The sequence below is a fragment of the Thamnophis elegans genome, chromosome 4, assembly GCF_009769535.1.
Source record: "Thamnophis elegans isolate rThaEle1 chromosome 4, rThaEle1.pri, whole genome shotgun sequence".
Classification (NCBI taxonomy): Eukaryota; Metazoa; Chordata; class Lepidosauria; order Squamata; family Colubridae; genus Thamnophis; species Thamnophis elegans.
In genome coordinates, this window is record NC_045544.1 from 138,167,639 (window position 1) to 138,179,659 (window position 12,021).

Here is a 12,021-nt window from a genome sequence, read left to right on the forward strand (position 1 = left end):
CCTCTCTTTCTCTCTTTCTCTCACTTTCTTTCACTCTTTCTCTCTCTTTCATTCTCTCCCTTTCTCTCTCTTTTTCTCTCTCTCACTTTCTTTCTCCCTTTCTCTCTCACTCTCTCTTTCTTTCTTCTACCCCAGCTCTTGCTTTTTCTTTCTCCTTCCTTTCTTCCTTCCTTCCTTCCTTCCTTCCTTCCTTCCTTCCTTCCTTCCTTCCTTCCCCCCCTGCCTATCTCTCTCCCTCTTCTTTTCCTTTCTATCCTTCTTTTCGTCCTTCCTTCCCTTTCTCAAATCGCAACCTGACATTCTGTGGCCACTCACCGGCAGCTGCTTCTCCAGGCAAATGTTGAATTTCTTCGTCTGGTTGGGCTTCAGTTTCTTGAGAGGAATCCTCGTTTCGCCAATGAACTCGTTGTGGCGGAACTTGTCTTCGTCGCAAACCGAGATCCTGAAAGGCAGAAGCGGGAGAGCGGGGAACAAAGCCGTAATTCAGCAGTGCAAAAAGGGTTAATTAAAGCATCCATTCAGCACAATCTCTTCCTAACCTCCACCATGGCTTAGCCTGGATTGTGAAAAGCGGGGATGGGCAAACATCCGAGCCGCGAATGAGCAAGAGGGTTGGACTAGAAGGCCTCCAAGATCCCTGTTATGATAGCAATAGCAGTTAGATTTATATAAAACCCTTCATAGGGTTTTCAGCCCTCTCTAAGCGGTTTGCAGAGTCAGCATATCGCCCCCACAGTCTGGGTCCTCATTTCACCCACCTCGGAAGGATGGAAGGCTGAGTCAACCTTGAGCCGGTGAGATTTGAACCGCCGAACTGCAGATAACAGTCAGCTGAAGTGGCCTGCAGTACTGCACCCTAACCACTGCGCCACCTCGGCTCTATGACCCAGGTGGTCGAGGCAAGGGCCCAAACCTCCTGAGCTGGGTTCCCCAAGCTTTCTGAATTGGCAGCCCAAGGGCGGGAGGGGAGGGATAGAGAGCACGCACCTTTACGCACACACACACGCATGCACAAACAGATGTCTCCAATGCAAACAGTACTGTGAACAGGCAGGCAACGCTAGTGCCCGCATAAAGGTCGCAGTGACACTAGTCTGAGGGGGGCGGTGCATGCGCACATACATGTGCAAACTAGCCAGCTACTCCTCTATGGAGATCCTCTATCATATCCGAAGTGGGGCGTGGGAGGAGTCACAACTCGGTATATTAACACAGCCCTTTTGCCCAGAGACTGAGGTAAATCTTGAGGCCACACCTCCTCTCCTCCTCCTGACTTCCCCAGATTAAACTCAGTCTTCGGCCCAGAAGGAGTACTTTCCCGACTCTCCCTTCACTTCAAAGACCTACTTTCCACAACTCAATTATTTTTTCTGATCACCTCTCCTCATCCGTGCTTCACCTGCTGTTAGCTCTAAAGTGTTGCCGCTGTGCTAGCACAAACCCCGAGCGGCCAGACGGTTGCAGTCGGGGTGGGAGGCCTTTACTTAGCCACGAGGAGATCCAGCCATCGGGGGATCGCAGGAAGCAGAGAACCAGGCAGAGGACAGCCTTCCAGAGCTTCCTGAAGATCGGAGCGGCGGACTTGGACCGCAAGTTAGGCGGTCGCCATCTTGGATCACGGCCATCATGGAGCATGTGAGTGGAGTGTGTGGTTGGCGTGCCTGGTTACGGACGCCGCGGGCACCCAGAACCCACCCTTGGAGCCAGAAGGAGGTTGCAGGGGCCGGTATCCGGGGAGGGCCCATTTGTTGGTGGTGGGCCGGAGTTCGGGCCACAGATCGGCAGCAAGCTCGGGAAGCGCACGGAGCCTTAAAGCGGCAGGACACGCAGTCGAGCCGAGGCCAGTACAAGAGGAGGAGGTGGTGAGTAAAGCATGGCTGAGGCTTCGAGGAGCGGGGAAGTAGCGGGCCCTAGATCCCCAGGGGGGATCCACCATAATTTGCAAAAAAATTCTTTCCAAATCAGACAGTGTGATTGTCTGGATTTGTTTTCCCATTTTGTCTCTCATAGTTGAGGTCTACCTATGATGTCAATTACAGGCCTCTCTCGTCTTTTTAAGTGGGAGAACTTGCACAATTGGTGGCTGACTAAATCCTTTTCTGCCCCACTGTATATACCGCTTCGCGGTGCTTTTACAGCCCTCTATAAGCAGTTGACAGAGTCAGCCTCTTGACCCCAACAATCTGAGTCCTCATTTTACCCACCTCGGAAGGATGGAAGGCTGAGTCAACCTTCAGCCGGTCAGGATCGAACTCCTGACTGTGGGCAGAGGCAACCTGCAATACAGGTAGTCCTTGACATACAGCTACCATTGAGCCCAAAATGTCTGTTGCTAAGACATTTCTAAAGTGACTTTTGCCCCAGTTTACGGACTTTTTGGCCACGGTCGTTAAAAGAAACACTGCCATTGCTATGTTAACAACATGGTTGTTAAGTGAATCTGGCTTCCCCATTGACTTTGCTTGTCAGAAGGATCCCAACAGGGGATCACGTAATCCCGGGTCCCTGCGACCGTCATAAATACGAGTCACTTGCCAAGGGTCTGAAGTTGGATCAGCTGAGCATGGAAATGCGGCAACATTGGTAAAGTGGGAAAAACGGTCGTGAGTCACTTTCTTCAGTGCCGTCATAACTTGGAACCGTTACTAAATGAACGGTTGGAAGATCTTTCTTTCGGCTCGTGAGAGGAAAATCGCCACAAATGTCCCTTTGCGGTTGCCAGTTTGGCATGTTTGTGTGGGTATTTGTGTCTTTGTGTTTGTGTCTTTTTGTTTGTGTGGGTATTTGTGTGTGTGTGTTTGTGTCTTTGTGTTTGTGTGGGTATTTGTTTGTGTGTGTTTGTGTCTTTGTGTTTGTGTGTGTCTTTGTGTCTTTGTGTCTTTGTGTTTGTGTTTGTGTGGGTATTTGTGTGTGTGTTTGTGTCTTTGTGGGTGTTTGTGTTTTTGTGTGTGTTTGTGTTAGTGTGTGTGTTTGTGTCTTTGTGTGTGTGTTGTGTGTGCATGTCTGTGTGTTTGTGTTTTTGTTTGTGTTTATGTCTTTGTGTATGTTTGTGTCTTTGTGTTTGAATCTTTGTGTTTGTCTTTGTGTTTGTGTCTTCATATTTCTGTGTGCATTTGTGTTTGTATCTTTGTGTTTGTGTGTGTCTGTGTGTCTTTGTGTTTGTGTGGGTGTTTGTGTGTGTGGGTGTTTGTATCTTTGTATTTGTGTGTGTCTTTGTGTGTGTGTTTGTGTGTGTGTGTGTTTGTGTCTTTGTATTTGCGTGTGTGTGTATGTTTGCCTCTTTGTGTTTATGTGTGTGTGTGTGTGTGTGTGTGTGTGTGTGTGTGTGAACCTCTCCTGTGCACACTGCCTCTCCTGCCAGGGCAGGTGGAAATAATGCTCAAAATAGGGGCCCTGTCAAAAGGCATCTTAATTACAGCCTCCGAAGGCCGCTCTTGTTTGCCTCCCATCAGCCACAACTGGCGAAAAGGAAAACTCAGCACAATTAAGGATGATTAAAAGTGACAGCCCGTTCCGCAGGTGGGGGCGGGGGAGGGAAGGGAAGGCAGAATCTACCTCCTTGGAAGGGAGGGCAGAATCTACGGAGTGACCATCCGGGGCTTTGGAGGAAAGGAGGAAGGGGAATGGGATTAAACAGAAGAGGATCAGAATTGGAAGTGGAAATGGAATTGGAACAGGATAGGATAGGATAGGAAGGGAAGGATAGGATAGGATAGAGAATGGAATGGAATGGAATAAAATTAAGAACAGAATGGAATACGAATAGGTCCCTTCCAACTCTGCTATTGTATTGTATTGTAGAACATAATAAAACAGAACAGAACACATAATGGAATGGAATGGAATAGAATAGAATAGAATAGAATAGAACAGAACAGAACAGAACGGAATACGAATAGGAATAGGTCCCTTCCAACTCTGCTATTGTATTGTATTGTAGAACATAATAAAACAGAACAGAACACATAATGGAATGGAATGGAATGGAATGGAATGGAATGGAATAGAATAGAATAGAACAGAACAGAACGGAATACGAATAGGAATAGGTCCCTTCCAACTCTGCTATTGTATTGTATTGTAGAACATAATAAAACAGAACAGAACACATAATGGAATGGAATGGAACGGAACGGAACAGAACAGAATAGAATAGCAATGGGAAGGGAAGGGAAGGGAAGAAGATAATCTATTGAGAATGGAATAGAATGGAATAGAATAGAATAGAATTAAGAACGGGATGGAATAGAATTAGGTCCCTTCCAACTCTGCTATCGTACTGTATTGTAGAACATAATAAAACAGAACAGAACACATAATCGAATGGAATAGGAATAGAATAGAACAGAACAGAACAGAGAATGGAATGGCATGGAATGGGAATGGGGATAGTATAGTATAGTATAGCATAGCATAGCATAGCATAGCATAGCATAGCATAGAATAGTATAGAATAGTATAGTATAGTATAGTATAGAATAGTATAGTATAGTATAGAATAGAATAGTATAGAATAGAATAGAATAGAATAGAATAGAATAGAATAGAATAGTATAGTATAGTATAGTATAGGTGTTCTGAAACCCCCCCCCCAACTCCGACCTGCAAATCACCCAGACACAGGCCTGACTGTTTGTGACTCTTTAATCACGGCTTTATCAACTCCTTTGGCTGAAGGCCCAGACACGACTCGCATGCAAGACTAGTTGAAAATCCAACAGGCACAGATCCACGACAGACAGAGTATTCCAATACAGTTTCAAACGGTTGTGTCTTGCAAATGACTCCTCCCCACTTCTTTACTTATATACTCTCTTGGGAGGGGCCAAGCCACAACCACCTGGGCTTCATTATCGTCTCTGAGTCTGCCTCCGCGGCTGCTGCTTCCGTTTCTCCGCCCTTCTCTGTCTGGCGTCAGGAACAAACTGCCTCGAGTCCTCCCCCACTGCCCCGTGCCTCAGGCGCCTCCTGGTGGCCAACCAGCCACTCTGGTCCCTGCTCTGAGTCTGAACCCTGCCCAGGGTCCTCCACATCTTCCCCGGCAGACTCATATGGTTCCTTGCTATCCGAGTCCATCAGGAGCTCCACCAGATCCTACTGGGCCACAACACATAGGATAGACTAGACTAGAATAGGGTAGAATAGAAAATTTGTTTATTGGCCAAAGTGTGATTGGAGGTTCCACCACAAAACCGTGTTCGACTAAAGGGCGCTCGACGAAACCGCGTAGCTGACGTCAGCACAGCGCGACAACAGCGCGGAGAAAAAAGCACGCTGTAAACGCTAAACTTAAAATTAACCCCTAAACCTAAACCTAACCCCCCTAAACCTAATCCTAAACCTAACCCTAAACCTAACCCTAAACCTAACCCTTAACCTAACCCTAAACCTAACCCTAAACCTAACCCTTAACCTAACGCTAAACCTAACCCTTAACCTAACCCTAAACCTCACCCTAACCCTAACCCTTAACCTAACCCTAACCCTAAAGCTAACTCTAAACCTAACCCTTACCTTAACTTGAATCGGCTTGCTTTCAAAGGGCTATTTAAAGCGCCCTTCTTTCTCCACGCTGGCTGTTGTCGCCCTGTTGATGACGTCAGCGATGCGGTTTAATCGGGCGCGGCTTAGTCGAGCGGGGTTTTGTCGTGCCACGGTGATTGGACACACAAGGAATTGGTCTCCAGGGCAGAGGTTCTCAGTATACATCCAAACAACCAACTAAAACCATCATAAGTTAATTATAGCAGAAGGACAATAGTAATGGAGCAATACTGCATGGATAAATATCCTTAGACATAAGACAGTGCTGTGGGGATTTAGGCATTTAGCAGAATGACGGTGTTGAGGGAGGGAAACTGTCTCTGTGCCCAGGTATTTTGGCACGCAATGCCCTGCAGCGGGCATCCTGAGGGGACATTTTGCATTCCTTCGATGCAGAATGTGGTATGTGGGGAACAGAACAATTTGTATGGAGAACTTGGGCTGGCTAAATTGCTTCCTTGCCTGGAAAAATAGCAGAATTGCAGATTAAGAATTCTCTTTCGCAGTGTTTTTAACCTTGCTAACTTTAAGATGGATGGACTCCCACTCCCATAATTCCCCAACAACATGCTTTAAGATGGGCGGACATCAATACCCATAATTCCCCAGGCAGCATGCTTTAAGATGGGCGGACATCGATACCCATAATTCCCCAGCCAGCATGCTTTAAGATGGGCAGACATCGATACCCATAATTCCCCAGCCAGCATGCTTTAAGATGGGTGGACATCAATACCCATAATTCCCCAGCCAGCATGCTTTAAGATGGATGGACATCGATACCCATAATTCCCCAGGCAGCATGCTTTAAGATGGGTGGACTCCAGGTAGTCCTTGACTTACAGCCATTCATTTAATGACCGTTCAAAGTTGCAACGGCACTGAAAAAATGTGATGACCGTTTTTCACAGTTACAACCTTTAAAGTATCCCCATCATCATGTGGTCAAAATTCAGATGCTTGGCCACTTGTTCATATTTATGACGGTTGCTGTGTCCCGGGGCTACATGATTCCCCTTTTGCGACCTTCTGACCAGCTAACTCACTGGGGAAGCCCTATTCGCTTAACAACTGGGTTACTGGGTTACCAACTGCAGGGGATTCACTTAGCAATGGTGGCAAGGAAGCTCGTAAAACGGGGAAGAACTCACTTAACAAATGTTGCAACAGAAATTTTGGGCTCAATTTTGGACCCAAATTTTGGGTCAGGCCTGCAGCCATCTTTTCTTTTGGGTCTTTGGCCTGCCACACTTTCTATTATTCTACTCTGCATTTTCTATGGTGGGAAAATGGGAGGTGGGGATTGTATGGAGTTAGATGATAGGTAGCCATAACAACATTCTTTCTAGAAAGCCAAGGTCATCCTTTGTCTCTGCACCTCTGCACCTGACCGGAACTGGATGGGTGGAACTGCCAGCATGGCAGTGGGAGATTGGACCATGGGATGGGCTTGTGGGTGTGGGGGGCAAGATCTTGAACTTTCAACTGGGTGGGGAAAACCGGGAAGCTTTCAGATTCGGGTTTCCCCAGATGTGCCAACATGGCTCCCTTAATAAATTGGAACTTTGAGCAATACTTTGCCTCGGACTCTGATTTACTTTTGGATGCTGTTTGGAACCCTGAGAATTATATTTCCCTGGATGAGACATTGAGAAACATGCTCTTGGAGACAGAAATTCGGCCCCAGATCCCAGTCCCCCACCAGATATTTCGGTGCCATCTTATCTACAAGACAAAAGACCTTCAGATCCAGGATGATGGGACTATCCTTCAGGGCAAAGCCATTCAGTCACAATAGGAATTGCCCTTCATTGCATCACCCAGCAAGATTCAACCAAGCCTGGGACGCAGAACAGCCTACAAAGTTAGTTATGACCCCCGCATAGCCCCAACCAGTGGTGGGATACTACTGGCTTAACAACTGGTTCAGCGATCACGTGCTTCACGCGCGTGCACAGTTTTAACAAAACATGCCTTCCACATTACTACTAGGGAGTATCACAGCTGAGGCGCGCCTATCCGCTATGCCAGGCGAATCAGTATAGGTAAGTAAAGCGTAGGGACGGGTGGACGGGCCCAGCGGATCGTCAGAATGAACCGGTTCACTCCCCAGCTGATCGTTGGAGCTACCGGTTTGTCCGAACTGGTCCGAACTGGCTGAATCCCACCCATGACAACAACCAATAGAATACATTTCTTGCGCAGGAACAGGAAGCTCAAGGGCAAGGCCCAAGAGATGGTATAAATACCTCCCTCTCCTTCCTCCATGTGTTCAGCTGCACCAGGACCTCAAAGCATGTGGTCCTGTCCACCATTAATACCCTCTTTCCAAACAGCCTCCATGTTTCCAGTGTCTTTCCCCGCACTTGGAACTGAGCCCAGATGGGCATTTCTCTGGGGTTTTGCCTCTGCCTTTTGATTGCAATCAAGACCCGAAATTCCCTCAGAGACGGGCAAAGAACATTTCAATAAAAGCCATTAATTCCTAATGAAAGAGAAAGGGGGGGAAAAATGTTGAAAATGATTTCTAAAGACGTCATTTCCCTCCAGGCCAGCTGCATTTTCAAGGAAAATTTGGATTTATGGATCTTTTGGCAAAGAAAGCCGACACTGAAGGGTGAACATGAAGATTTCAGAGCTACTAATTTAGCTTAGAGGGGGTCCAACCTTGGCGACTTTAAGACTTGTGGACTTCAACTCCCAGAATACCCCAGTCGGCCACTCACTGGGTCGAAATAGTCTCTATGGCCACAGCCCCGTTTTGGGGAGCAGCATGGAAATAACTCTGTTTAATTAAAGGATTTTTTTCTACTTCCCAAACGAACGTACAAGAGACAGCTTGGTGTAGTGAATTAAGGCACGAAAGCCAACAGGGTGACTTTGGGCCAATCACCGGGAGATGGTGAGTTCTAGTATCGCCTTAGGTAGGAAAGCCGACTGGGTGACTTAGGGCCAATCACAGGGCGAGATGGGGAGTTCTAGTATCGCCTTAGGTAGGAAAGCCAACTGGGTGACTTGGGGCCAATCACCGGGAGATGGTGAGTTCTAGTATCGCCATAGGTATGAAAGCCAACTGGGTGACTTGAGGCCATTCACTGGGAGATGGTGAGTTCTAATATCGCCTTAGGTATGAAAGCCGAGTGGGTGACTGGGGGCCAATCAGCGGGAGATGGTGAGTTCTAGTATCCCCTTAGGTAGGAAAGCCGACTGGGTGACTTGGGGCCAATCACTGGGAGATGGTGAGTTCTAGTATCATCTTAGGTATGAAAGCCGAGATGGTGAGTTCTAGTATCACCTTAGGTATGAAAGCCAGCTGGGTGACTTTGGGCCAATCACCGGGAGATGGTGAGTTCTAGTATCACCATAGGTATGAAAGCCAACTGGGTGACTTGAGGCCATTTACTGGGAGATGGTGAGTCCTAGTATCGCCTTAGGTAGGAAAGCCGACTGGGTGACTTGGGGCCAATCACGGGAGATAGTGAGTTCTAGTATCCCCTTAGGTAGGAAAGCCGACTGGGTGACTTGGGGCCAATCACTGGGAGATGGTGAGTTCTAGTATCATCTTAGGTATGAAAGCCGAGATGGTGAGTTCTAGTATCATCTTAGGTATGAAAGCCAACAGGGTGACTTTGGGCCAATCACTGGGAGAGATGGGGAGTTCTAGTATCGCCTTAGGTAGGAAAGCCGACTAGGTGACTTGGGGCCAATCACCGGGAGATGATGAATTCTAGTCCCACGTCAGGTATGAAAGCCGGCTGGGTCACTCTGGGCCAATCCATCTTTCTCCACCCAAGCCACCTCACAGGGTTGTTGTTACAGGGTAAATATGAGGAAGGGATATTATGCATGTTTACCACCTTGCATTGCTTATAATAAAGGCAGGATAATAAGGAAAACAACAATAAAAACCTAATAAGTAAAACCATGGATCACCTGGTGGTTTCCTATCCCTATCTAGTTCCTTTTCAGTGAAGACGGAACCAGAGAAACGCTACTGTCCTGTGGAAATCACTTCAAGTTTGAGAATCTGAATTTTGCTGCTGGTTCGGGGGCAGCTCGGTGCACTTAACAGCCGTGTCCCTGACTTCACAACGGCAGCGATTCATTTAACAACGGTGGCAAGTCAAGGACTACCCCGCAAAGTAAATTCCATGGGTGCTAATGAAAACGGCACCCGAATAGAGAATAATGCTTATTATAATGCATCTATAATAATAGAGATTATTATGTCAACCCTGAAGCTGGCCTGGCTGAACCCATCTTGGAGCCTCACAATGGAGCTGAGGGACAGGGAAGGGGGGGGATTAGAGATAGCTGGTGCTATGTAGTCAAAATCAAGTTGATAAGAATTGAATCGCTAACATGATCGCCGACATCCGGTGACGGATATGGCATAAGAAGAAGAAGAAGTCAAAACAAAATATTTTCTCTTGAGAACCAAGGACATTCTCACACTGGTCGGAGGAAGGAGGAGCGATGTCACCAGGCAACCAGACAGCGCCTTGATTGGACCATGTGATTGATCTTTTGGGATTGGGGGTGGGGAAACTTTCATGTTTAATGAGCCAAAAACCGTGTGACCCTTCAGAGTCGGTTTTCACCAGATCCGTGCCAATATTATATTTCCAATAAAGCTGTCCTTCGAGGAATCTACCAGCCTCGGACTTTTTGCTTGCAATGAATGTATTACTTGGAACCCCGGCATCGGAAATAATGCTCTCCGTGTTGTCTTTTCCCTTTTCTATTTAAAAAAGAAAATCAGGATATTTTTATCTGCGCGAATAGCAAGATATCGGAGGGCGAGCGAGCTGTCAGCATTCAAACCCCGAGTGCTATTCTGAGAGGATTTTTTCTCTCTCTCTCGACTCTCTTCATCTTAAAATGACACTTTCATACTTTTTTCTGGCAGCTCGTTGGAGCCACTTCAAAATCCCATTAGTCTCTTGTTTTCCACAGATGCTATGAGAGGATTTGGTTACTGCTGAATTTTATTTTCATTTTATTTTTCATGTCGCGTACAGATCCGTCCCCCACTTACGACCGCCACGGAGGCCAACATTGACGTCGCTCGTGGTTGAAGTGCGTTCCGGGAGCCTTGCCCCGTTTTACGGCTTTTCTCGCCGGATTTGTTCAGCGAATCGCTCCGGTTTTTCAATCCGTCACGCGATCTTTCTTGCCGCCGTCGTTAAGGGACTCACCGTGGGGAACACGGTTGTTAAGCGAATCCAGCTTCCCCACAGACTTTACTCATCAGAAGGCTGTAAAAAAGGATCGTGTGATCCCAGGGATGTGACAACCGTCATAAATGTGAGTCAGTTGTCAAGCATCTGAATGTAAATCACGTCACCCTGGGGATGCTGCAACGGTCGTAAGTGTGAAAGGCGGTTGTAAGTCACTTTCATCGGTGCCGCTGTAACTTTGGTCGCTAAATGAACTGTTGTAAGTCGAGGATTACATGTATTAAGGAAACTCAAAAGATTCTGTTTCACCCAAAGCAGTGTGGATCTGCAGGCTGAGGAAATTGTAATTCTGGGCACAATGACAGTCATAACTTAAGGACGACCTCTCTACAGCTAGTCCTCGATGTACAACCGCCGTTGAGCCTAAAATTTCTGTTGTTCGGTGAGACAGTTGCTAAGTGAAATTTGCCCCGTTTTACAAACTTTCTTGCCGCGGTCGTTAAGTTAATCGCTGCAGTTGTTAAGTCAGAAACACGGTTGTTAAGTGCGTCTGGCTCCCCCACTGGTCGTAAAAGGGGATCACCTGACCCCAGGACGCTGCAACCGTCGTAAATATGAGTCAGATGCCGAGCGTCCGAATTTTCTTCACCATGGGAATGCTGCAATGGTCATAAGCGTGAAAAATGGCCATAAGTCACTTTTTTTTCAGTGCCATCGTAACTTTGAACGGTCACTAAATGAACTGTTGTAAATCAAGGACTACCCATATATATTCCCAATTTAGCCTGTAATTTTCCAAAGTGTCCTCTAAATTTAATCTGTTTTAAAACCCAGCCTTCTGATCATAGCAAGCAACATATGTTCGTTCACACAACTGCAACACACAAACCCACAACAAGGGAAAGAAGCTGCATAGGAAGAGGCACAGCACAGGAATCTAACAATGAGGACTAGTCGCTTTAGAAAACCACCACAAATTCGGAAACAGCCCGTGTTGATGCGATCTGCAACTCGAATGGCGAATTTAGAAAAAGGAAGAGGATTAGATTCCTGGCTGGTTGCCAACAGCAGTGAGGTGACACGAGGCTGGATCCAGGCGGTTGTTACCGCCTCTCTTCGGGAGGGGTACTTCCCCACCGCGCTTAAGGCGGCGGTGGTGAGACCCCTCCTGAAGAAACCGTCTTTGGATCCAGCAGTTCTTAATAACTACCGTCCAGTCTCCAACCTCCCCTTTGTGGGGAAGGTTGTTGAGAAGGTGGTGGCCTTCCAGCTTCAGCGTACCTTGGAGGAAGCTAAC

The 12,021-nt window shown here is 47.1% G+C and overlaps 1 protein-coding gene across 1 annotated transcript in view; it reads right to left on the reverse strand.

Annotated features, from left to right (window-relative positions):
• Nucleotides 1-12,021, reverse strand: part of DOC2B (double C2 domain beta) — a 207,574-nt gene that overhangs the window by 24,423 nt on the left and 171,130 nt on the right. Inside the window, 1 exon segment of the mRNA XM_032217082.1 lies at nt 316-442. Coding sequence (XP_032072973.1) covers nt 316-442 — 127 coding nt within the window.